We start from the raw sequence: 25,894 nt of genomic DNA on the forward strand, positions 1-25,894 counted from the left end.
TATTTTTTTAGTGAACTCTGCCATTATAACTGGTGTCAGTTATCGGGTTATTGATTAACTGAAGAAGTATGGAAACATTTTGGGTAGTGAGAAATTCTCAACACTGCATGTTGCTTACAACCTCGACATTACAGAAACTAATGTAGTATGCCTCAGCTGAGGCAGTGACCAAATATTCTGCGCTGTCGAAAGCTATGTTTTCGACCAAAAGATACGTAGTAAGAGCATCAATTAACCGAAGTTGTATCCAAAACTATAAGCAAAAGCAGCGGTCTGGTCCACATTTGTGTGCCATGTACACCAAAATATCCTTCCATTTTGTTTCCTTGGTGCTAGCTGTGTAGTCCTGCCACATAGAGGAAAAATAAGGAAACACTATTGGCATTTCAAATAAAAAAAGAACTCTACTACTTCAAACTATAAGAATTGCCTAATTATCTATGAAATAATTGTATGGATGTAAAGTTTGTCATCAAACCTCCACTACACTTTGATGAAGTAAAAATGGAGTATTGATTCAGAGAGTATGACTCAAACTGGTAGCCATCTTTGTGTTGTAAACATTCGAAATCCTTTTCAAAATGGGAATATGCAGGTAGTAAAGGCACTTTTTAAGGAAAAACAATACTTGCAGAAATTAATTTGGTAAATAGTGCAAGACTTCCTTTTCTCATAACTACAATATGTAAGGGTAACTTAACTTGATCATTCCTCTATTTTTAGCTTCTTCCTCTTCTGTTCGTCATGCTTCTTGTCATCATCACCATTAATCTAGGAAAAGATTCCGTGCAAAATAAATATTAGTTGTTATGCAAAAATAACAACAGGCTGCACAACTATATTTTGAATGTATAGAAGTTCCATGCTCTTATAGTGATGTCTTTTGATGAAAATTACTAATTGAGGAAAGAGATAAGTCAGTAATTGGATTGCTCTCAAATATTTTGCTAATCAGCCTGTCTGAATATTGAGCAAAACTACTTGTCTAAGTACTTTAATACTCATAGGCCATAATCAGAGAATTTTCAGGTTTATTTGTAAGTAATATCAAAGTGAAATGAGAATGTAGCTAAATTCAGCAATGATAAGGTATATTGTTTGGTCTTCCAATATGATTAATAAAGGTAAAGTCAGTTCATAAGTTAAAATACAGCAGGACTGCAACAAATACTCCAAAAAAAGAACACATGAATTATCTGTAAGTATTCTGGAAGTGTAAAAAATTGAGGCTGCAGTCAGTCATTGATGTTTCAGATAGAAAACAGAGGCTGGAGACAGACATTGGTGCTATTTACTTTCTTTGTGCTAGTAACTCAGGACAAATATAGATTGGTTCAGAAAAAACTCAGGACAAAATAGGAAAAATACACATTGTGTAGCATGGGGAAAAACAATGATGTAACATGTATACAAATATTAATACCAGCTACTGTAACATGAATGTTTACCTTTTTTAAATCCTGCTCTTCACTTTCATGGTGCTAGTTCCTGAAAATACAGAGTGAGTTTTTGTTAGAATAAGTAGTACTGAAATAGCGGCTAAGGAAAGAGAGGAAAGAACAGGATAAAAACATTCCTCTTCTGCCGGCTGGGACTTGAACTTCACGAAGAGAGCCACGTTGGAAGTGGGAGAAGTCGGAGGCAAGAACGTGAGCGAGGATAGTTTATGGTTGAAAAAAGAGAACGCGAGCATAATCTTACTTAAAGGCACACCAATTCAGGTTGTGGTTAGAATGGTTAGTAAAGACTAAGGAACTGAGGATATCTTGAGCAGATGAATACACAAAATGGAGCTCAGAAAATAGAAGATTGTATCCCCTCTCAGTTGGAATTAGGATATGAATTAGGATATGATCTGAAATTCTGAATGCACATAGAATGAAAAACTAAGGAAAATGACAGCTTGACCCTATACTCAGTGCTACTAATATAAATATTCCTGTTTTGACTTCTAATCCATCGGTATTTTTGATCTGTTCTACAAAAAAAATGAAGTTATTTCTGTTCCTGAATTGTTAAGGACTGAGTTTTAAATGTGTTGATACAAGAGTGGGAAGTTAAATGAAACGACCAAACATTGTCAAACTGCTAATTTAGTTGTTTGTTGGCTCAAATCTTGGCAGCCTTATATATAGACATAAATGAGAACATGAACAAAAGTAATGTTGGAGGTGCTAAATTTCTATTAAATTTCTATGAACTGTACGTATGCTGAGGCATTTTTTTTGACACCTCTCATCTGGGTACAGCTGTAGCATCTGTTCATACACGCACACACGCACCACCCTACACACGCACACCAAACTCACACCACACGTGTACAATCAGACCTACAACTACACACAGATATGAAGACCGCGTCCTTCTAGAGATCACTGGAAACCTCCAAGGCTCCGTGGGCGACGGGCGCGTCGCAGTCTCTTTGTGGCACCACGCGTGAGAGGCAACGGAGATTATTAAAGGCACTGAGAACAGTACCTGGTGAGGCACGCGAGTTGCGATTCCCAGGAATCGAACCCGCGCCCGGCCGCTTGCACACCTGGCGAGCGAACCAACTGAGCTATCGCTCGTCCTCGTATGCTGAGGCATTTGTGTTGGGTGCTAAAATTATCATGATATATAGTTCAGTGTTTTTTCATTTGCTTGATTGCTTTACATTACTACTACATTGAGAAGTTGTAATTATATTATACATTTCGATGGCACAGAAACAGTTTGAAATTTGGACAAAGCCACAACAATAGAATTATCAGTTGTAGAATCTACATCTCTATGTGCCGTGCGGGGATGCAGGGAGAAAGGGAGGGCCAGCGCCTGGCGGCCGGCACGACGAGAGAGGGAGGCGGAGGCGGCCGGCGCGGCAAGCAAGGGACGACGCCAGACGAAACATCGAGAAGATGTCATTGTACTGCGGGTTGTTTTTGCTAAACTTCGAGGGTTTTTTTGAAAAATGAATGTGGCTAGCACGATCCAAGCCGTCCATGGGTTGATCCGACGGCCGAGACAAGCCGCGCTGACGTGGCCACGCTGATGAGGCACCTTTTGGTGCAAGAATCGTACTGTAAAGATGTAGCAGGAAAATTGCCAGCTAGAACACTGCTTGCGTTGGTCTCATCTGCAGCAATTTTAACGGCCCTCTGCGGCTCTGCCCATCACCGAACATGGACATCTGAGCAATGTGGGAGAACACAGGGAACAAAAGCATGACTCAACAACCCTGCAGGACCCCAGCAATGGCTATACATGGGGTGAATGCAAGTCCCGTGATGACAATGTCGGGTTGGAAGACAGGCACTCACTTCATCCATCACCTTTCAGGTTGCATTTGCATCGCGAGCAGGCTGCTGTCACATGTGCTGACATGCAAAGCAACCATTGGAGATCCAACCACCAGGAGGCAGGGGCTTCTTCAACTCACCCCTAGTCGTTTGTCGATTGATCAGGCCACTCACGTTGGGGCATATCTTGTCCTGCATGGTGCTACACCCTGTGCCTTATCAGTAAGAAAAGGCTCATCCCAGAAGACATGATGTCGGTCAGACAGCCAGGCAAATTATATCACCTCGGACCTCCAACAAAATCCACTTGAAGCTACGTGGTGACCGTGAGACAATGCAACCGATCATCTCTGCATCCAACAAAGATGCGTCCACCGACCATCAAGGGTGATGAGAATATGTCACCTGGAAGATCAATGGACGCCAATCCTTGGACCAACTCCTCATATTTAACACCTTCCCCAGCCTGCTCCGGCTTAGCATCAGCTCTAATCCTGATGACATGGACCTTCCCAGAACTCGTGCAGACACTAGCATATCTGAAAAGATAAGGCAGACATGTTATTTCATTTGCATTGAATAGCTAAGCTAATGGCTACGCAACCAGTAAGTTCAGTACCTCTCAGATGGCCCAGATGACTCTGATGTTAACATCTCATCAACAAAGGCTGATGCAGTAATTGGATCTCCAACATTGTATACCCAAAGAAGGGCACCGGAAGTCTGCAACAAGTTGTAAATGAAAAAAACACTTCACATAATGGATCTTTTTAACAGGAAAAAGGTAGGGGAAACCACCTACCGTTTAGTATTGACTAATACTAAATGAAACGAACAAGAGGCCCCAAAGAACTTATATCAAAATGCATGAAAAACTTTCCTTCTAATGGATACTAAAACAAAATTATCTTAAATTTCTAGGTAACACTTACTCTGAAGATAGCCTTTACTCTACCTGTTATTCGAAAAACACCAAAAGCACCGCTTAATTGGCTCAGACAGGTGTGTTTTTTTTTAAAAAAAAAAATAGATTGACAACATGAACCAAACTCTTTAACATGCATGATTCATTAGTGACTAAATTAAAAGGTATAAGGAAATCAAAACTTACAACATCAAAAGAGTATAAACTGCCATCACGGGAAGGTATGAGCACCTATCAGTGACATAATGCAAAAGAATTGCTTAGTTTCATTCAAATTGGGAACACATAACATTATCAAAGTAGTAACCTCAATCCTGTAGTGCCAAAACAGACGTTCTCTTTAAAAATTACAACGTGAATAATACACACTCAATAATGATTGAATTATATGAACATAAGATAAAAAGATTCATACTATACATGAAGTGATTGTTCAAAGTGCATATAAACAGAGAACACACCTGATAGGGGAGGGTGGACGACAAACATGCACCAGCAAAAATAGGACCACCAACAGTTGCCTGGATTTTAATAGCTAGTTATGACTTTGGACACAAATAAATATGTTGAGACCACACAAGAAGATCAGATGAACTATGGCAATATCAGTGAATGAAAATAAGATGAAATGTGGCAATATCAGAGTGAATAATTTTTTCCTCTTTCTCATTGAAGCCGGTGCAATATAGGACCAAATTAGTTCAATGTGACAAAGTTGATATGTGTGGCTTCAGTAGTTCTTTTTTCATAGTCAACTATACATATGTATTTCCTCTGGGCTCTGGCTACAAAAACACAGCAGTGTGTGTGTGTGTGGTGGGGGGGAGTTTACCTTCCAAATAACAATGCCTTGTGAGTTCAATGCCATAACTAGGCCATTCACCAAGCAACAAATAACTGCATGTTGCAAGTGTAGTAATCAGCAAAAAAACTGACATGTCTGCACATAGAACCAAAAAAAATATAGCAGTATAGCACACCCTGTGTTGGCTCAGATTGGCATGAGGTATGAAAAAGATAGCATCTTTATTCAAATCTTGATATATAAATGAAGCTTGATGAGCGCATAGTTGCCCTACAACATTAGATGCAATATACTTCTTGTTGATACTAAGATATTTCATACAAATGACCTTTTGTTGCGAAATAAATAGAGGCTGAGTTAATATGGTGTAATGGGAGGAAACAGCAACAGCATCCTACAAGGATTTACCTTGCCACCCTTAAATATGATGGCATAACAAGTAAAAGATGCTTGATCAGCAGAGTTGCACTACAAGATTCAATGCAATATAGTTCTTATTGATGCTAAGGTATTGCATACAAATGACTTGTTCATTGTGAAATAAAGTATAATAGTATGTCTAGATATATTCCATGGTATGAATGTTGTTAAGGGTATAATAGTCAAGGGTAGTATTGTAATATCCTAGTGTCTAGGGTTTGGGTGCTCTCTTGTATATATACCCCTTTGGGTCTATTGCAATACACACAGTTCAGTTCTCCATCCTCTCCACTTCCGTAACATGGAATCAGAGCTCTAGGTTTCTTAGATCCGGTCCGCTACCCTCGATTCACCGCTGCGCTGCCCCTGGGAGCATCGATCTTGCTCCTGGGGGCAGCATCTCCTTCAATCCCCAAACCCATTTCCGTTTTTTTAGTAGAGTCGTCGCAGCAGCAGCAGCAGCAGCCACCACTCCATTCGCCGCCCGCCGTCGTCAAATCGTCATCGATCCGCTCGCGGGAGTGGAGCAGCAGCCCCTCCCCCTCATGGATCCGTTGTCGCCGTCTCCTGTCCGCCGCCCGTTGCGGCGGATCCATCCGCGCCGTTGCGCGGCGCCCGTCAGCGCCGTTCCCGTCCGCGCGCGCGTCCACTGTCTGCGCCGCGCCGCTTCGTCGCCGTCGTCCGCCCGTCCGCACCTCGCTGATCCGCCCTGTTGCGGCCGCCCGTCACGGCCCATCCCCGCGGCGCCCGTCCGCGGTCGCTGCGCCCCTCCGTGGCCCGTCGTGGCCGCCGTTGCGGCCGTCTACCGTCGTCCCCGCCCGTCGTGGCTCCTCCGCCCCGCCTCCATCTCCGCTCGTCCGGCAGTGGGAAGGGCGGGTGCTGCAGCTACTGCCTGTCGTCGTGGCCTCCTCCGCTGCAGTCGCGGCGGGGTCGGCGTGGATCCGCCCGAGACTGCGGCGGGGTCGGCGTGGATCCGCCCGTCGTCGCGCCGCCGCCGGCCCAATCATCTTCCCTAGGCTGCAGATCGAGCAACGTCGGCCTCGATTCGTTTTCGAGCTTCTCCGTGCTCCGCCCGCCGGCCACTCCCTCTGTCGCAGCCACCTCCCTCATCCGCACGAACCGCGGCCGTCCGCCGCCCTCTGTTGCTGCTCCTGCGGATGGGATTGGAGCAGCAGAGGTCTGCTCACCTTCCAACTCCTTCAAATCACGGCCGGCCGCGTCTTCCCTGTCATCCTGCCGCCCACCATCGCAGAGGATGTCACCCGTCGCTTGTCCACCTCCATCTGCAGCTGCTCGGTACTATCTGCAGCAACCCCAGATGCTTTATTTGCCTGTCTCTTCTTTCTGCAGAGGCACATGGCTTCCTGATGTTGGGCTGCGCACCAATGTGCTGCTCTTGGTGGAATTTGTCAATCGCCTGTGGCAATCTGCTGCTGCTATCACCTATTTGTTTGCTCCTGCTTATAGTGTTGAGGCCAATTTCCTAAATTCCATTGCATCACTGTCAATCCATCCATCTTTTGCTTGTGCTTGCTGCTTGCTGCTGCCTATCCATAGTATATTGTCATATATTTCTGCTGTTTTGAGGCAAAGTGCCTTTTGCTCATGCTATATAGCATCTGTCTTGCTGCTAGTGTCTACTATATCAAGTCATCTTCGTTTGTCTTCTGTTTCACCATTGTCTATCCAAGTCCACTACACATCTTGAGTTCGTCAATGCCGTGCGTGTCCACAAAATTGATTACCAAATCAGCCACTTTCATTTTCTTTTTCGGGTTTGCCATAATTTGTGGCAACCCACCTTCGTCGTCGTGGTTGATGCATCTTTGCCATTTGGCCTTTTCGTAGCCTTCTTGCTACATTTCATCACCAAGTGGCCTTCTTAGTCATCAACACGATAGTACCACAGCATGCCATCTTGCAGATGTGGTTTATCTCTATTCTCATTTGGCTCGATTTGGCACATCACTAATCTTGTCGGTCGCTCAGTTCAAAGTCTCCAAAGCAAGGTTCATGTTGAAGAGTCGACGTACTGGTTTGTGAAGACTCGGGCTATTTGCTGAAGTACGGTTGTGAAGGCAATACCCTCTTATGGAGGAGCTCATCTACATGACATGTTCAAGAGTTGCACGCTTCGACGATATCAAGATTTTAGACTTGGATGTATCTTTTTCTTGTTTCTTTTTAGTCTAGTGTTTAGTATCAACTCTCCAAATGCAACGTCATTGCATTCACATTGCATTTGAGAGGGGGTGTTAAGGGTATAATAGTCAAGGGTAGTATTGTAATCTCCTAGTGTCTAGGGTTTGGGTGCTCTCTTGTATATATACCCCTTTGGGTCTATTGCAATACACACAGTTCAGTTCTCCATCCTCTCCACTTCCGTAACAAATGTCAAATGCTTGTTGAAATACCTTTTCCACTTTGATGATCTAAGGCAAGGGAACCAAAAATTGGTGCACCAGCTTCGTATTGCCAAACCATCTTGAATGATGGTTCCTGCTCCACCAAAAGAAATCAGTGAAGATTCCAAACATTCAGTGTTGAAATGTTATTAATCTACTCATTGGTATTATCATGTTTTGCTGAATCGTGAAGACATCCCATGAACCAACAACATGCTACTGAGAAAAGTGAAAAAGAAACAAGTGTGCTTTTGCCATATAAAGTTACAAGAGTATATCTTAAATCACCTCAAATGATACTGCAGTCACAAGGCCACTCGTAGATGCAACATAGATTATGTTTTGTGCCTGCAAGGAGGCAATAGATGACACAAGATTAATAGTGCCCATCTGCATATATTCCATAAATACGCTTACTGTGAACCAGTACAGTACCATGTCTATAGCAGGAGAACCATAAATGCTTCCACCACAAGAAATTTTGTAAGTGCAGCAATGGTCTTTGTAATTTAATGCATATAAGTAATGGTCATAGGAGCCACACCTGTGAAATATTCAAGGCACTGTTATTAAATAAAAAAGATTTCAGTTGTGGAGAATTAGAGATATCTTCTGTGCACATTTTATGCTACGTGCCTGATAGAAGAGGTTAAACTGGATAGATCATTGATATCCACAGAAATCTAGACATTTATATTGGGCAAATAAATACATTTTCACCAAAAAGAATACATATAGCAGGAAGCACGATGAATACTCATGCATAGTGGATGAAAGTAAAAAGGAAAAGGTTATTGAAGTACCATATTATGTTCCTCATTCTGTCCACAACTGGTTGCATTTTTACCTGAAAAAAGATTCACTAATTTGAAACATGAGATGATAACAGTATCGTTCATTATAAAATGAACATTGTTTAAGGTGCTCTTTTTCAGAATCACATTAAGGTATCATTATATATCTTATGATAATATCAAAATGGTCATCACATAACCTTCACAGCACGTCAACTTTGTTATCAACACACTGAAACTAAACATTTTACAGCAATTGGAGAACTGTAACCTTCTCAACATTCCAATAAGAATATAAATGAATGAAATTCTATGGAAAAAAAAGGAGAAAAGTTTCCCAGGTCAAAGTACCTCCCCATCAGTTTGATAGGTCCAGGATAGTTTTCCTGTAGACATATCAATGAAATAAATTTTCCCATTATAACATCCAACGACCACCTGTACAAAATATATGCATGAACTAACTGTCACAATGCTTGATAAATTGGACAATATTTCTGGGGGTGAAGTTCGAGAGTTAGGTTACCTCTGAGAAATCACCAGTTACGGTGGCAGAACACTCAATACGACCTTCCAATTTGATACTCCACCTCACTGAACCGCTGCAAAAGTTGGAGGAAGTTCTACCAAAAGTCAGTGATCACACACGAGATGGATAATTTTCTCACCAAAACAAATTTAAATGAAACAAATGATGAGTAGCATAAGCTAAAAGAAAGAAAGGTATTACAGCAGATGTACACTGGATCCTAATTAAAGGAAACATATATTTCATGTAATAAGCAATTCTCAACTACAACCATCAATGCAGAGAATCAATTGAGAATGAGAACCAATAAAAATGCTCATCACCCCATTGTTCACGACAAGCAAAGGTGAGGCATCAACACACGAATCCAGAGGAACGTCCCAAAGTTTCATGAGGTAACCTCTTTTGTTGTATGACATAGATGTGCAAGTATCTTCAACTTGTAGGAGCCCTTCAGAACCATGCATAAATTTATTGCAACAACCAAAAGACCACTTCTTTTGTAAATAAAAGTTTAGGATCCATGGTGATGATGGAGTGCCACTGAAAATTCCATCATTCGAGCATGTATCTGAGCAGAGGTTTTCATCTTTCGCCCGGTGTCTATCACAAGTCATATTTTTATTAAGCTGGCCAACTGTTTTATTTACATTATTCCCCACAAACTGGTCGTGTGTGCCCTCTTCATTTATATTCCCTTTGCCACGAAAGTTATTATCCAAATTTGCAGAAACTGGATCAAAGGAGCCTGATATGCTTGTGGATACTTTCAACCTCTTCTTGTCGTGAAACTCATGAGTAGGAGAAACTACATGACTGCTCTCCACAAATAAAGCATGCAAAAGCTTAGAAGGGGTGGTATAGATATAAAGAAGTCTCATGTCGATCTTCAACTTGTGAGCCACATGTGCAGCAGAAATTGAATTACCGCCCAAGGCAAAGAAGTCATCATACTCGGAAACTTCATCAACGTGTAGGGCATCAGAAAATGCCTATTTTTAGAATATAATTGATATCAATAACTCATGGATAAATAATATACACAAAATAATCATGGAAATTAAATGGAAAAATTAACAGTTTGTTTCTTAGGAGAAAGGGCAAGAATAAAATACAGCAACAGTAGTTGAGGATAAGGACAGACCCTTTTGATAACTTGCATATGAGCATCATCTGGACTGCTTTCTGACTCAATTTCACAAGGTTCCAAGGCACACTCCAAGCTACATAACTTTGCATAGTCAATCTTTCCTGATAAAGTCAAAGGTAATGATTTCACGGGGATAAAGAGCCTTGGAACCATAGCTAGTGGAAGCTTTGTGATGAGCCAACTTCGAACTGGTGCCATGATATCTTGAGAAGAATTTAATCGACTACAATGCTGAGTATATTTCAAAAATTCATTGTTACTCTTCAGTACCAGGTATGCCTTAAAATCCAGAGATCCATTACCTTGAAAAGTAACAGCGGCGTCATTGACATCAGGATGTTCTCTTAAGATGGATTCTACCTCCTCCAGTGAGAAACGCTGCCCATAAGTCTTAAAAGTACGGTCCTTTCTCCCAAGGAAAATAAGTTGACCAGTCTTTAGGCGTCGAGCAAAGTCACCTGTTTTGTAGTGTGCTAAAATTTCATCATTGCCAGGGCAGATACTTGTCATGGGATCAGCTAAATATCCAGAAAACAAGCATGCTCCACTGACAGATATTTCACCTTCATCTGCTAGTCCATCTTCGGTGACAAGAGAAACCTCACAATTTGAGATAGGAAATCCAATCGGTACACTGCTTAGTTCTTCTCGCTCCAAAATAGTAGGCAAATCTTTGCAATCAAAGAATGTACAATCACCAGAAACCTGAAACATAAGTGCATCTGCAAACTCTTAAGATTGTTCTTGTAGTATGACATTATAATACTGTGAATATGTAGTCAAACGGAACCACTAAAATACATTTAATGAAAACTAGATACTAGTGTTTTTAATGAAAATATTTATATGTCCTCTTATTAGAATATTAGTGGAAAATAGAAGTATAGAACAAAAATTATGGTTAATAAATGCATTAAAACCAAACAAGTAACCAAAGCACTCCTGGTCACAAGCCTAACATTGTAAGAGGATACTGCAAAAAACTTTTTTTGTTAACAGTGACGTTAAGAAAATCTAGCCACAACCACATGCCAGCCAAGAAAAAAACATCAAACTCATCTGAAACAATAGAAATATCATCACCTCCGTTGTTCCGTACAGATTTATGATAGTAGTCTCTGGCAGAACTTCATAGACCCTCTTCCACAATAAGATGGACAGAAGTTCCCCGCTAAATATTAGGATCTTAAGCGGGTTACAACCACCAGAAAGTATTTTCGCCAGATCAGGTAGTATTATCTCCATAAGTGATGGAACCGACGTCATCCTTGATATCCGGTAAACCTACGATGACCAAGTAAGATGGAGGAGAATACCAATCCGATGCAATAATGAATAAAAGGACTAGTAGGCACTGTACTCCCTCCAGTCACAAATAAATGACATTTCCAGACATCTATAAGGTCTACAAACCACAACTTTGACTATACTTTTTTTCTAATATATGTATAATAATATAGAAAAGCACTTTTATGAAACTATTTTTGAGACAAATCTAGACGTATCATTCCCAAACATCCAGACTCAATACATGAAAACTAACTTGTAGTCAAAATTTAGAATAGCTATATGCCTATATAGCAAAGTTCCTGTGGAAGACTCTCCCTCTGTACGTGTCAAAGACAAGCAGGTATGCTAAACATTACGTGAAACATTTTGTAATAAACTAAATTGGCACGGAAAGCAGTATATGTTTTTGTATTCCCTGCTATTTCCACCTAAATAAGCATCTTGGTGTTTCATTAGGGCAAAGATCCATGCAACCTTAATCAAGTTGGCCAAGGATGCTGGATTAGCTCTCCACTCTCTGGGAGGAGGAATGACAAGTGTTGTGCAAGTCAACACCGCAGAAAGGAACTCCTGTAGATGGTCAACAAAGCTGATAGATGCCTTAAACAACAACACATCATCTGAACACAAAGGATTCCTTCTTTGCATCCACAAAAAGCGATTGAGAAGACCTATGACATGGTAGCAAAAGAAACAAGTTGTCCATAAGGTGGCTGCTCACAGTGAGCCTAGAAATACAATCTGAAATGGCAAAAGATTATGCCATGGCAAACAAATAATCCCTATACTATGATACATACTGCTTCACCACTTGGTCACAAATATTCTAAATTTCTGATGCTAATAAAATTTCAGGTGTGCATTTGTGTAACTAGCCCAATTAGACAATTTGGCAACTAGAATTAACTGAACAAGACATCACATACCATAAGACAGTCATAACTGTGAACAAATAGTAGGCCAATTTTTCCAAGGGTTAACATTTAACGATTAGGAACAAGGTTGGGACCTATTCATTCGAAATGTCAAAGTCAGAACAGCAAGAAAGAAAAGGGTATAAGGTTTATCTGCACAAGATTATGCACTCAACAGAGCTGAACAAGGGCACAGCGTACCTTTCTCGGTGCCACAAACGCCCTTGGGTTTCCCAGTGGAGCCAGAGGTGAACATCGCGTAGCAGAACTTCCGGGGCCTCTCGTGCTCGCACGGCCAGGCAAGGTACTCTCCACCATTTTCGTCCCAAGACCATTGCCGGATGTCAGTGCCCAAGTGCAGAACAGGGCAAGTGCAGCTCTCAAACACAGAACGGGCTCCTCGCGACCCAACCGACGATACCAGGAGCGCCGCGTTGGACTCGGAGATGGCCGACGAGACCCTCTCCTCCGGCCACGCCGGGTCCAGCGGCAGGAACGCCTCACCGCACCTGAGCACGGCGAGGACGGTGGCGACGTACTCCACCGACGGCAAGGCGTGCACCCCGACGACCCTTGGCACCGCGGCGCCGCCTCGAGACCCTAGGGTTCGTTCCGGATTCGTCGGCATCAGACATGAAATTACAGCAAGGGGGACGAATAAGCAGCATAAACGACCGAGCGGGCACCACGGTCGACGCACCTGAGCGCTCGCGGGGGTCGGTGGAAGGGCCGCCGAGCGCGGCGGCGATGCGGCGGGACAGCGAGGCGACGGCGGCGAGGAGGTCCCCGCGGGTGAAGCGGCGCTCCTTGCCGTCGCCACCGGAGGCCGCCGCGTGGATGACGGCGAGGCGGCCGGGGTCGCGGCGAGCGGCACGGTCGAACGCGTGAGAGATGCAGCACAGCTCCGCCGCCTCCGCCATTCAAAGGCTGAAGGATTGGAGCCGGCGTCGAGAGGGAGGAGAGCTGAAGCGATTCGAAAAGCCGCAACTGCCTGAACGAACGGAGCAAGTACGCCTTCGAGTTTGGTTCGCGTAGCGCTGGGTCCGGGACCTTACGTGCAAAATACGCCTTCTACACGAGTTGACGTACTAACGCCGAACAAGCTTTGGCTCCTCAAGACCTCTACTACTCTCTGACGCCAGACCACAAGATCCTAATGGACAAGTGACACCCATAGTCCCATCCATATCTTCTTGCTTGTAGCATTTGCACCACAGCTCTTGACAACTGAATTAGGTAGAGCAATCAGTCAATACAATCAATGAGATATCAGCGTCAAGAGAGAAATTTTGGCAACTCTGACCTGACTTAAAACATAGGAAATGACATACATGTATTCCATGGTTGGTTACAGATGTAGTATATGTTGGGGCAACAAGAATCATGTACCCAGAAGGTTAGACAAGAGAACTCATTTTACAGGTTCTGTCAGAGTGCAAGCTCCCATACACACTTCCACAGATTAGTAAAAGAGTCACTACGATGGCCTTCTACTCCTAACTCCTAAATTCACATTGCTTTGTCCAGCCATCTCGGCGGTCTCAGTGCCGGCTTTATCCCAAGCTTCGTCAGGAATATGGTATACAATACATGCAGGAGGAAGACGAAGAATCCACAATTAAGTAGAAGCTGCAATAGAAAAGCAAAAGTGAAAATTGGAAACAGCTTGTTTAACAAGTGCAGCTTATCAGGTCAGGAATTACCAGTGTCCCAAATAATACATATATTGCATCCATGGAAGGAATTGTGTTCACACCAGCTGCCGCCAGGATATATGTCAAGGAAGCATGGATATTAACCGTTATCTGAAATTGAGTACAGGTTACTGAACAAACCAATTATTTTTGCTGTATCTACTCTCAATGCTGAATAGGGAGTAGTTACAGGTAAGTATATGTACCAATGCCAGAATATTTTCTCTTATTAGAAATGATGACACTAGCACATAACCACAAGCTCCCAGGGCACGGACCTATAAGACAAGTTGTAACATTAGACTCTGTTTGTTACATGCTCTAAAATAATAGGGTTATTTTGATCCGTGCCATTACAATTCTTCAAGTTTGGAGATCTGCCATTACTATTCATGTATTTGGACTCACGCCATTACAATTCTCCTTCTACTGAAGATATGCCACTGTGTACAAATCCGATACACTCGGGCCCACGTGCAGCGTATGTATAGAAGCGTTCTCTCCGTATTTACAAAATTGCCACCCCGTCTCTCTCGCTTACAGCATGGGCCCATACGTCAGATTCTTCTTCTTCCTCCTCCCTTCCTTGTCTGTGCACCGCGGCGTGGAGAAGCTCGTACGCCGCCGCTCCTCCTCCCATCTCCCTCCTCCTCCTCTGGTCCTCGGTCACCGCTGCTCCTCCTCCGTATCTCCATCCTCCTCCAGTCCTCGGCCCCCGCCGCTCCTCCTCCGCATCTCCCTGCTCCGGTCGCTGCCAGCACCTCCTCCGGTCGCCGTCAGCTTCGGCACCTCCTCCGGTCGCCAGGAGCTCGCTGGAGCGGCTAGCGCTCGGCCGACTCAGCCTCCGCGCCGTCCCGCTCCTTGTGGCCGGGCTCGCCGGCCTCCGCTCGCCGCTCCTGGCCGAGGCGGCCACGGCGCCCATGGACGAAGCGGAGGCGCAGCGCGCGGCGAGCCGGAGCCTGGCGCAGCAGCCTGCGCGAGCCCCGGCGTGGCTGTGGACGGAGCCCGCACCTCCCCTTGCACCCCACCCCTCCCTTCCGCCGCCATGGGCCACAACGCGCCGCCGTCGACGAGCTCGCCAAAGCTGCGATGGAAGCGCACGGCAGCGTCGCCCACGGAGCCCCCGACACCGCACTGCTTCTGCTCCATGGACGACGTCTCCACCTCCGCGCCTCCTCGCTGGCCGATTCTCCTCTCCGGCGGCGAGCAGGAGGCCCCCCGTGGCGACCGTGAAGGCGGAGGCCCGCGCGGAGGGGAGATCCACGTGCAGCTGCGAGATCCAGGCGGCGGAGCTGATGTGCCCGGCGAGTGCAGCGGGTAGGAGGTCGGCGGCGGAGGTCGGCAGCGGATCTCGGCGGATCCCGGGCCGCGCCTCAGTCCTCTCCGGCGGCGAGCGGATCCGCCACGCTTCCCTCCTTTCTGGCGGCAGAAGGGGCGAGCTGCGGCGGCGGAGCTCAGCGGCGAAGCTCGGCGGATCCCAACCTCTCGGTGCACAGACAAGGACGGGAGGAGGAAGAAGAAGAATCTGACGTAGGGGCCCATGCTGTAAGCGAGAGAGATGGTGGTGGCATTTTTGTAAATACGGAGACAACGCTTCTATATATACGCTGCACGTGGGCCCGAGTGTATTGGATGTGTACACAGTGGCATATCTTCAGTAGAAGGAGAATTGTAATGGCGTGAGTCCAAATACATGAATAGTAATGGCAGATCTCCAAACTTGAAGAATTGTAATGGCACGGATCAAAATAACCCAAAATAATAACATAGATCAATGCAACTTCAGAGATCACTAGACTAAATTTCCTAAGAAATTCAGACTTCAATCTTATGAGACTGGTAAGGAAAAGTCACTGGCAATATCAGTTTTTACTTCTTACCCTTTAAAAAAGTAGCAGTTTATTTCTACTTAATCTCAGCAATTTTGACCAATGGATTACCCCCCTTCTACTTTACTGGCACATGAATTTTTGTACCAGCATCTATAAACAGTTCCCACCAGGTCACCATGCCTCTTACACAATGTTGAAGTTTCACTCATTCATGTTCTCATCCAGACAAAAGCTACAAGGCTGGCTCTGGTTTAAAGAGTAAAATCCACGTGGTTCTTAAACTTCTCCCAAAGTATCATTCGAATTCCCAAAGTAATGTGTTGGTAACATTTAGACCTCGTGTGGCATAAAAAACAAGTTTTAGAGTCCTTGAACACATCCTGGGACAAGTTTAAAGACCGTCTGTGCAATTTACTCGTTGTTTTAAAAGCCTTGGTATCTTTATGAAAAGAACTAGCACCAGGATTAATAAGATTTGCAACTATAACAATGCATTAAGGTAGACTATTTGATTTAGTTATATGTAGAATTGTAAGTTTATGCCTGAATAACTCTATAGAAAAACTTCGTAATGAGGCTACAGGTTCAGACCCAAAGCTCATGATGTTTACGAAGATGTCATGTATAATCTGTATGGGTCAGCAAGATAGCTAAAATAAAGATAGGAGAATTTACAATGGAGCAGAGGATGATGGAAACAATCCAATTGGTCTCCAATCTGATGACAGAAAAGGAAAGAACGTTATCACTTGCATGCATGCACCAGTGCACAATCTATAAGTAGATATAGCTGGTGAAAGAAGCCAATGATGAAAGCAGAAGATTCAATATTTAACCATTATACTTCTCACCTCCAAACGGTACCCATGATGAGACCAACCACTCCATGCATAAGCTGCACAAAAGTGCAAGGAATGTGTGAGAGGTATAAAAGTGCAATTCCACCTGAATGCAGAATCATTGTATTCTTTAAATCTCACACATATAAGTAGTTAAAATGTAATATATATTTAGGAGAAAATTGATAAAGTCATCTCCAAAATCATAACTAGAATAATACAAGAGATACTTCCGTTAGATGATAGACAAACCCAACTGTTGCTGCTTGAAAGGTGTTAATCTAGGAGATCTTTTATGGCAAACAATGTTTACTTTTTGTAACAAGTGTTGTCTAACTGGTCTCCTTGAAGGGAATGCATATTATTCATTTTCATGCTGGCTTTGCCAATAAAGCACCCAAGTCAACAGCAGCCCTGATGGTTGACTTTAAGGTAATATGACAACAGTTAGTTTTAGATGTTTTAACCACACAGTTGCCACTGCACCTACTAACTCATAAGGAAGAATTTCACGTACCAGATAAGTAGATGCTTTTACAGGGCCAGATAATGTGAATAGCAGTAAAACAGTAGCCACCTGGTGATGCATTTCAAGAAACAGCTATATAAATTTGGCAAAAGAATAGATTAAGTGAACAATATAATTGGACTTACCACAGTTTTCCTGCCGGCTTCTGGTCCCCATCTTAAGGAGGAGATGACTATCGGCAATGGAAAAAAGCAACTGAAATAGTTCTGCATCAGCAAAGAAAAAAACATTAAATTTTACTCTTTGAAGAGGCAAGTACCAGCATTCCCAGAAATAAATCAACAAAATAGACAGACAATGGGCAGAAGGAAGGAAGCAGACCTCAATGGCGAGGGAATTGCTGAGGAAGTAGGCGAGTCCAGCGACGGCCGCGAACATGGCGCACTCCACGAGCTGCCGCGTCCTGTCGAGCGCCTCCCCCAGGTCCTCCCCGCCATCATCGCCCGCGTGCCCCCACTGCTGTGGTTCTTCACGCACCGCGCGGCCGCTCACCGCAGCCCGCCGCAGAGGGTCTCGGGCGCGAGCCCGGGAGACGGAGAAGGCGACGGTGCTCCTGAGGCCCCGCGAAGAGGCGATGGACAACTGGCGGCGAGCGGCGGGCTGCGGCCGTGGTAGGGGAAGCTGGGGGCAGCGGTGGAGTAAGGGAAGGCAAGGGGCGGGCATACCTGGTGGGGTGAGCCCGGGTGCTCGTCGCCGGCAAAGGGCCCGGCGAAGACGTGGCGAAGGGCGCCGCTGCTCGCACAGTACTAGCCGGGCAGGGAAGGACGCGGAAGTGAGAAGAGAGGAAAGAGAGGTGAGGAGGGGTATGGGTGAAGGGCCCACCAGGCAGCGAGCCTGGATGACGCTGCAAGCCTGCAATATGCAAATTATTCAGGCCAAATTTGGTTAACCACTTCCTACGGAATCTGAATTTGGCCAATTTTGCAAATTACCCTTCGCGCACAACGCATCAATAACAGAACAGACAGCAGCGAAACAAATTCATAATACAATGGAAGAATTGTGTGTTAGATTATTTATTATCTTCAAGTTTAGATAAACAGATAGAATGAAGATGATTGCAAAGCATATTCATCCAGAACAGACACAGTTGTTCAGATGCTCTTCAAACAAAGGAACATAGAGTGATTGATCAACAACCAAAGCATGACAAAATGCTCTTATTTATTCATAGATCAAACTTACAAACATCAACATGGAAGTTCCAAGAAGTACACCATTGTTCTCCATCCCAGACCGCTTATACACGGAAAGGATTGAAGACAACAACAGCAACTTCCTGACTTAAATTAAGCACCGTGCCTGAAAAATCAAATTTAACCACAGCAGCTCCCCTACATTACCGATTACTCAACGCCGCACAGCGATTAACGATAATGAAAAATACGACAACCATGTCAATATCGTGCCATGGCATGCCACCTCTGGAGCAGCTCAGTTCTGGGAGTTGCTGCGCGCGATCTTGAACCACTCGGTGTGGAAAGAACCTGGCATATCGACCCTCTGGTAGGTGTGAGCTCCGAAGTAGTCCCTCTGCGCCTGCACCAGGTTGGCAGGCAGCCTGTCCCTCCTGTATGAGTCGAAGTAGGCCAGGCTAGCAGACATGCCTGGGGTGCTGACGCCGTTGTTGATGGCGAGGCAGACGACCCTCCGCCACGCCGCTTGCCTGTCCATGATCTCCTGGGCGAACTCAGGGTCCACGAGGAGGTTGGCGAGATCGGGGTTCCTGTCGTAGGCCTTCTTGATGCGGTCGAGGAAGATGGCGCGGATGATGCACCCTCCCTTCCAGATCCTCGCCAGCTCGCCAAGGTTCAGGCCCCATCCTTTCTCCGAGCTCTTGGCCTTGATGATGTTCATACCCTGCGCATAGCTGCAGATCTTGGAAGCGTAGAGGGCTTGCCTCACGTCTTCAATCAGCTGCGACTTGTCAACTGGTAAGCCAGTGGAGTAGTCACCTTGGAAGATTTTGGAAGCCTCAACACGCTCGTCCTTCAGACCGCTGAGGAACCTGGAGTCCAATGATGCCTCGATTGTAGGAGCAGCCACGGAGAGTTCAGCAGCCTGCTGCACTGTCCATTTCCCGGTTCCTTTCATCCCAGTCTTGTCCAGGACTTTGTCGACCAAGTAGCCATCACCCTGGTCATCCTTGATGCCAAATATGTCCGCAGTGATCTCGATCAAGAAACTGAGGAGCTCTCCCTTGTTCCATTCAGAGAACACCTGGTGCAGCTCACTGTTAGTGAGCTTGCCGACTGACTTGAGGACATCGTATGCCTCAGCAATCAGCTGCATATCACCATATTCGATCCCATTGTGAACCATCTTGACAAAGTTGCCAGATCCACCTTTGCCAATATATGTGACACACGGGCCACTGTCAGGGACCTGAGCAGCCACCTTGAGAAGAATATCCTCAATGTACTTGTACGCCTCAAATGAGCCTCCAGGCATCAAGGACGGGCCGTTGCGGGCACCCTCCTCTCCTCCAGATACACCCATGCCAAGATAGAGGAGGCCACGCTCCGCCATGGCCTTCTCCCTCCTCTCTGTGTTCTCATACCACTCGTTTCCTCCATCAATGATACAGTCACCCTGCTCCAAGTGAGCAGCGAGTGTTGCAATGGTCTGGTCAACTGGTGCACCAGCCTTGACAAGCATGATGACAACGCGTGGCTTCTGAATGGAGTTCACAAAAGATGCAGGGTCATGGAAACCATAAAGGGGAAGGTTTCCTTCTGCCTTGGCACGTTGCACAGTCTCATCAACCTTGGAGGTCGTCCTGTTGTAGACGGAGATGGGGAATCCTTTCTCTGCGATGTTGAGGGCAAGGTTCTGCCCCATGACAGCAAGGCCAGCAAGACCAATTCTTGTGAGCGCCATCTCCTATATGGAAAAATAAAATGCAGTGAACACAACAGGGTTTGTAAAATCTAGTCTATGCAGATCTGACCGAAAAGGTTGGGCAACCAAAATTACATGCATGTTAAATCTTTATAGATCCAGTGAAGTTGACTGTGCATATAAAATTGTGAATGACATTGAGGAAGAAGCTTGGATGCTTATTTTTTGGAAACAAAATGCTGAGAAACTAAGACAGGGAAAAAAAGGCAATATCACAAACGGACGCATTTTGTTTGTTTTTTTAATCTTAAGCATTTGAGCACATTGTACTACCAAATTCACAGCCTACATCATCCATATCCTTTGTGCGAGGGAAGCTTCTTCGGCTTGGGTTCTGTGCTTGCATCTTCGTGCTCCGGCGATCGACTGGTCGACGGTTTGGTGAAGGCGGCGGCACTTCTTGATCCATGGGACCTTCTTGTGTTTTGTTGTTTTTCTAGGGTCCTCTGTGTAGTTTGATTGCAGCCTTTGTATCCTCCATATCCTCTACAGAGGCGTCTGTATTCGTATGTCTTCATATATGTTTTCCTTACCATATAATACAGACATCTTTGCGCAAAAAAAAAGCCTACATCATCAGGTACCACAGCAGCATATTTAATTTCCAGCAACCCATATGCTAATGGCAAGAAATTTATAAAATATTGAAAATAAATGTCTTTTTCTATTTATAAATCACCTGTCGATGAGGTACGGTCAATACACAAAGGAAGAATGCACATTCAGGAGCGCAAGGCCATTTGTTCCACCAAACATACGCCATTTCATACAACTTGGTCATCGGACACGGGTATTGCTTGTGTGTTCATTTTAGCTACAAATACTAGATAATCCAAGACAACGTTTACAGGCGCACCGATAACAATAACAGAACCAAGCATCTGCGTCTGTTTGGTCAAATGCAGTGCAGAGTGGGCAGAGGAAGCAAAACCTCTGTACCGGGGCGCACTAAATAATACTCTAAGCACTCACACGTGCTTAGGAATAGGGATGGCAATGGGAACCCGAAATCTGATGGGTTTTTGCTCCATTAGGGTACGGATTTGGGTCAATTTTTAGACCCGTGGGTTTATTAATGGACACAAAATCCTACCCGTTGGGTTTATGGGCACGGGTTTGTTCCTACAATACCCGAATCCGTGAACCCATGGGTTTTTTAAACCCGATTCAACATAGAGCAATTGTCATTTTATTTGTGAATTTATAACAAATTTAACATCTCTTTCCTTTAATTCTTATTTTAGTGAACCCTTAAGTGGTGGGTATGGGTATTTTCGCTTTTGCAATTGTCGTGTTTGTATATGAATATGATGGATTTGTGACTTTGTATGATGCTATGATCATTTCAATATAGAGCTTGTTATTTTTATTTTTTATTTTCTTTTGTAATTTTTAGTGAACATAGATTTCTTACTCATAATACGCTACAAATGATGTTTACTTTGTTAAATTTATTGATCTTGAGAAAAAATTGTATAGTAAAGTGTAGACCCACGGGTAACCCATGGGTACCCGCTAATCCGATGGGTTTGGGTTTGGGTAAACTTTTAAATCCGTCACGAGTATGGATTTTTTAATGGGTTCAACTATTTTTCATGGGTTTGGATTTGGAATGGCAAAACCCGATGAATTTAGACCCGCTGCCATCACTACTTAGGAAGATTTGATTAATGCTGAAAACATGTGCATCGCAGGCGGCATCAGCACAACACAAGTAAATCGGACCGACAGGATGATAGGGACAAGTGACCTCTAGTAGTAAGGCCCTGTTTAGATTTTTACCCGATGTCACATCGAATATTTTCACATATATGGAGTACTAAATGAAGTCTATTTACAAATTTTTTTGTATGGATGGGCTGTAAATCGCGAGACGAATCTAATGAGCCTACTTAATCCATGATTTGCAACAGTGATGCTACAGTAACCATCCGCTAATTATAGATTAATTAGTATTGTTAGATTTGTCTCGCGATTTACAACCCATCTGTACAAAAAAGTTTTGTAAATAAACTTCATTTAGTACTTCAAATTAGCAAGATTCCTTTGCAAAACTTTTACACGTAAACAACTAAACACGGCCTAAGTTGCTAAACTCTTGTGTAGTGTAATGTAATGTAATGGATGGAACCAAACAGTAGACCGCGTTGGTACCGGTTACATTCGAGGGGAAAGTACCCTAGCTGTTGATCAAAAAAAAAAGAGTACCCTAGCTGTAGCCGAGTTGGTCAAGATGCTCCGGTGGATCCGGACCACCAGCGAACTAGCTCGGCGATGGATCGGAATTCGGAAGTCAGCTGTGAGCTGCCAACCGACCTACCGCCGTCGCTATCAGCGCTGGGCAGCCGTCCGTCAAGGCTCCCACCAAGGACGGATCGAGGCGACCGATCCAGCCCCACCCCACAGGCGAGCAGGCGCGATCTCACTCAAGAGAAATTTTTTCGGGGAAAAAAAGAGAACCTAATAAGCAGCGAGATGGATCGAAGTGGAGGCGATGAGAAGAAAAAGGGAGAAGGTTTCGCGTGAGGGATCGGGGGGGGGGGGGGGGGGGGGAGTCCGGAGCCTCAGCTCACCTGGCCGCCTCGTTTGGCCTGCGCCGCTGGGGATGGGGAAGGATCGCCCGTGTGAATCGCGCCGCCGATGCAGAGGAGGCCACCACACCACAGCACAGCAGTTGCGCACCTGTCACCTACTGACCTACCTGGCTACCTCCTCCCCCGCGCGGGGCTTAAATAGCTCGGAAATATCGTGGGGAGGGGGGGGCGCCGTTTCGCCGCACCTGCCTGGCTGGCAGCTGCGTGCGCTCACAACGAACAAGCAGGAGGAGGAGAAGGAATAGCCGCCGCCGCTACGATCAACCAAACAACCACCTGCACCTATCACCACCACCGACGGGTGGGTCCCGCGCGGTCGTCTCTCTCCTCTTCGGCCGCCGCAGCCGGTGATGCGGTGATGGGTTGGTTCTTGGTTGGTTGGTGGGTTGGCTGGCGCGCAGAGAAGGGCCTGGTTTCTCAAAAAAAATAAAGTCTTACATGTATAATATATTAAATGAATTTTATTTGTAAAATTTTTTCAGGGATCAGTGTAATTTTTCGCGACGAATCTAACGACGGTAATTAATCAATGATTTGTTATAGTGATGCTACAGTAACAATTCTCTAATCGCGCGGTCAAAGACCTCATTAAATTTTCCAGGGTCGCTAGCGCGGGTGTTCTGAAATTGGTTTTGTAAACTGATTTTGTTTGACACCATAATTAGCGGTTAAATTATTACTATTCATTAGCACAGCACAAATGAAACGGACCCAAAAAGGGAAGCCCACCCCCTGACCTGACCTTTCCATTCCCACCGGGTTGGTTTCAGATCCGTTGAGGCAGCAGGACCTTCCCGACGCCGTCACCATGACGTCATACACTACGTATCATCCATGCTACAATGATCATGAGATGAACGAGGTTGCCAACGCGCAGGCTACCGTTAACAGCCCACACATGCAGATGCAGATTGAGCTCATCTCAGATTTGAAATTAAAAGGAGTTGAAGAGTATTAGATGTGATTCGCTTTGTTCGGCTGTCCAACTGATAGTATTTTTTTTCACACCAAACCAGTTACCTGTCAGCCATCGATCAATGGCGGAGCTACACTTGCTCGTTGGGGTCTGCCGACCTCTATGGTTTTCTAAAAACTCAATGGGAACTACTGTTCATCACTATTCTCTAAAGGCGAAGACCCACGATAGTTAAGACCCGTCTCTATTTTCGGCTGTCTTCGCTCCTACCATTAGTATTTTTTTCTTATAATAAATCAGCACTAGGCACAGCCAGCCACATGCCACTCCACTTGAATACTAAACAAATATTAAGGTTTCTGATTGAATACTAAACAAATACTAAGGTTTTTGATTCGTAGCACATATACACATGTTGGAATTGCATTATTCGAATATTTGAGCCCACTGATGCTAACGAAAAAGCAAAGGAAACTCAGGTCATGTTTAGATCCCAAAAATTTTCAAAATTTTCAGTCACATTGAATTTTTAGACACATGCATGGAGCATTAAATGTAGTTTTAAAAAATAACTAATTGCACAATTTAGCTGTAAATGATGAGATGAATTTTTTGAGCCTAATTAGTCCATGATTATATACTAATTACCAAATAAAAACGAAATTGCTACAGTAGCCGAACAAAAAAATTGCGAACTAAGGCTATGTTTAGTTCCAAAAAAATTTCAAGATTCTCCGTCACATTAAATTTTTGGACACATGTATGAAGCATTAAATGTAATTTAAAAAATAACTAATTGCATAGTTTACCTACCCAACTCGCTTGGAATAAAAAGCTATGTTGTTGTTGTTGCATAGTTTAGCTGTAAATAATGATATGAATCTTTTGAGTTTAATTAGTGCATAATTAGACATTAATTATCTAATAAAACGAAAATTCTACAGTAGCCGAATTAAAAAAATCGCGCCATAAACACGCCCTGAGGGCCCTCAGGGCCCATGGCGTGTTGGCTGCTGTTCCTCGGTCTGATCGTGCGTGCTCCCTTCGAGTCTTTCACATCGTTCGTCGGTCGGAATTCTGAAAGCGTACTTGGTCAACGTTTCCTTTCCCATGGCCCACGGGCCCATTGCTTTACATTGGGCTTTTTTTATTATATGGGCATTGCTGGCGCTCATACGTTTCAAATGTTCAGTTCAGAGCCGAGAACAGCAGGGGAACAGGATTCAATCAGTTTCACATGGCTCAGGCTCATTCCTGTAATTCAGACAGTTTCACGTGTGTGTTTAGTTCGTGAAAAGTTTGCGAAAAAGTTACTATAGCACATTTCGGTTTTATTTGGCAACTATTGTTCAACCATAGAGTAATTAGTCTCAGAAGATTCGTCTCGTCATTTACAACCAAACTGTGTAATTAATTATATTTTTTAACTACATTTAATACTCCATACATATATCGTAAGATTCGATGTGATATGCGTTAGTAAAAAATTTTAGAAACTTTTCGCGGAATTAAACACAGCCCGTGGTTGAGGCTCTCATAAAGCTCATTCCTGTAATTCTTGACGTGGAACTGTAAAAAAAAAAGCAGCAGCACGTCGCGGTGTTACAACGCAAATTATTACCAGGGTGGGTGTACCGTCCGCAGGACCGACCGATCACGTGAGAAACTAGTGCCAACTGGTGTTTTGGTCTTTTGGAGGATTGCCATTGATGCTGCTGTTTGTGCTAACGACTACTGCACCAAAATTACTGCTGCGCGCGTACCATAGTACTTTGCTACATTGGGCAAGCACTGCCCTGCCCAATTCATGTGCTACTGAACAAACCACACACTTCCCACACATAACAGGCGTAAATAGACTGAAAATCAATTAAAAAAAACTAAAAGTCTACCGAGTGATACTACCAAAGAAGAGAGCTGAGAATCCCCAAAGTTCACTGAAAAAGGTCTCATGTCCTTTCTGTTTTGCGCAACAAAAGCGAATGAATCTTGAGGCTTTTGCTTTCCTCTGCTCCACAAAATCTAAAACATCAGTCGACGCACGCGCGCGCGCGCAACAGCAAGCACGATCCAAAACAT

At 44.4% G+C, this 25,894-nt stretch overlaps 3 protein-coding genes and 1 long non-coding RNA gene across 11 annotated transcripts; all 4 read right to left on the reverse strand.

Moving 5' to 3' along the window:
* Nucleotides 1–23: 23 nt before the first annotated feature.
* LOC120671056 lies at nt 24–1,587 on the reverse strand. Of its 2 annotated transcripts, XR_005673483.1 has the most exons (3): nt 1,449–1,587; nt 702–771; nt 24–346 (listed from the first exon to the last, which is right to left on the reverse strand). It is a non-coding gene; the product is annotated as an uncharacterized LOC120671056 (long non-coding RNA). The 2 variants fall into 2 exon arrangements; XR_005673482.1 differs by having other exon boundaries at nt 24–771.
* Nucleotides 1,588–2,613: 1,026 nt separating this feature from the next.
* LOC120671053 (putative acyl-activating enzyme 19) lies at nt 2,614–13,498 on the reverse strand. Of its 4 annotated transcripts, XM_039951286.1 has the most exons (18): nt 13,211–13,488; nt 12,712–13,110; nt 12,071–12,267; nt 11,390–11,590; nt 10,870–11,011; nt 10,301–10,764; nt 9,421–10,148; nt 9,154–9,229; nt 8,979–9,065; nt 8,637–8,680; nt 8,269–8,377; nt 8,122–8,181; nt 7,843–7,927; nt 5,036–5,100; nt 4,665–4,724; nt 4,390–4,434; nt 3,898–4,001; nt 2,614–3,817 (listed from the first exon to the last, which is right to left on the reverse strand). In XM_039951286.1, the coding sequence occupies exons 1-18, from the start codon at nt 13,428–13,430 to the stop codon at nt 3,592–3,594; spliced, it is 3,312 nt and encodes a 1,103-aa protein (XP_039807220.1). In that variant the 5' UTR covers nt 13,431–13,488; the 3' UTR covers nt 2,614–3,591. The 4 variants fall into 4 exon arrangements, with proteins under 4 accessions (XP_039807220.1, XP_039807218.1, XP_039807219.1 ...); XM_039951284.1 differs by having other exon boundaries at nt 10,301–11,011; nt 13,211–13,498; XM_039951285.1 differs by lacking the exon at nt 4,390–4,434 and having other exon boundaries at nt 10,301–11,011; nt 13,211–13,498.
* A 274-nt stretch (nt 13,499–13,772) lies between these two features.
* On the reverse strand, nt 13,773–18,201 carry LOC120671055. 2 transcript variants are annotated; one of them, XM_039951292.1, is made up of 8 exons: nt 17,726–18,198; nt 17,530–17,610; nt 17,393–17,452; nt 16,888–16,931; nt 16,712–16,754; nt 14,411–14,482; nt 14,214–14,315; nt 13,773–14,139 (listed from the first exon to the last, which is right to left on the reverse strand). In XM_039951292.1, the coding sequence occupies exons 1-8, from the start codon at nt 18,065–18,067 to the stop codon at nt 14,020–14,022; spliced, it is 864 nt and encodes a 287-aa protein (XP_039807226.1). In that variant the 5' UTR covers nt 18,068–18,198; the 3' UTR covers nt 13,773–14,019. The 2 variants fall into 2 exon arrangements, with proteins under 2 accessions (XP_039807226.1, XP_039807227.1); XM_039951293.1 differs by lacking the exon at nt 14,411–14,482 and having other exon boundaries at nt 17,726–18,201.
* Nucleotides 18,202–18,532: 331 nt separating this feature from the next.
* Nucleotides 18,533–23,274, reverse strand: LOC120671054 (6-phosphogluconate dehydrogenase, decarboxylating 1-like). 3 transcript variants are annotated; one of them, XM_039951289.1, is made up of 3 exons: nt 22,879–23,011; nt 20,595–20,873; nt 18,533–20,287 (listed from the first exon to the last, which is right to left on the reverse strand). In XM_039951289.1, the coding sequence occupies exons 2-3, from the start codon at nt 20,712–20,714 to the stop codon at nt 18,839–18,841; spliced, it is 1,569 nt and encodes a 522-aa protein (XP_039807223.1). In that variant the 5' UTR covers nt 20,715–20,873; nt 22,879–23,011; the 3' UTR covers nt 18,533–18,838. The 3 variants fall into 3 exon arrangements, with proteins under 3 accessions (XP_039807223.1, XP_039807224.1, XP_039807225.1); XM_039951290.1 differs by lacking the exon at nt 20,595–20,873 and having other exon boundaries at nt 22,879–23,274; XM_039951291.1 differs by lacking the exons at nt 20,595–20,873; nt 22,879–23,011 and adding an exon at nt 22,514–22,815.
* Between the last annotated feature and the right edge of the window lie 2,620 nt (nt 23,275–25,894).

This window comes from Panicum virgatum, chromosome 4N (genome assembly GCF_016808335.1).
Source record: "Panicum virgatum strain AP13 chromosome 4N, P.virgatum_v5, whole genome shotgun sequence".
Classification (NCBI taxonomy): domain Eukaryota; kingdom Viridiplantae; phylum Streptophyta; class Magnoliopsida; order Poales; family Poaceae; genus Panicum; species Panicum virgatum.

Excerpts from the sequence above, each read along its gene's own strand:
- LOC120671053 (XM_039951284.1), bottom strand. The coding sequence starts at position 13,430 with ATGGCGGAGGCGGCGGAGCTGTGCTGCATCTCTCACGCGTTCGACCGT. Across the intron at positions 9,230-9,420 it reads CTCTGCATTGATGGTTGTAG|CGGTTCAGTGAGGTGGAGTA; the intron begins TTGAGAATTGCT and ends CAACTTTTGCAG. Across the intron at positions 8,681-8,978 it reads CCTATCAAACTGATGGGGAG|GTAAAAATGCAACCAGTTGT; the intron begins GTACTTTGACCT and ends ATCTTTTTTCAG.
- LOC120671054 (XM_039951289.1), bottom strand. The coding sequence starts at position 20,714 with ATGGATCAAGAAGTGCCGCCGCCTTCACCAAACCGTCGACCAGTCGAT. Across the intron at positions 20,288-20,594 it reads GCACAAAGGATATGGATGAT|GAGATGGCGCTCACAAGAAT; the intron begins GTAGGCTGTGAA and ends TTTTCCATATAG.
- LOC120671055 (XM_039951292.1), bottom strand. The coding sequence starts at position 18,067 with ATGCCCGCCCCTTGCCTTCCCTTACTCCACCGCTGCCCCCAGCTTCCC. Across the intron at positions 17,453-17,529 it reads AAGCCGGCAGGAAAACTGTG|GTGGCTACTGTTTTACTGCT; the intron begins GTAAGTCCAATT and ends ATGCATCACCAG. Across the intron at positions 16,932-17,392 it reads TAAAAGCATCTACTTATCTG|CTTATGCATGGAGTGGTTGG; the intron begins GTACGTGAAATT and ends ACTTTTGTGCAG.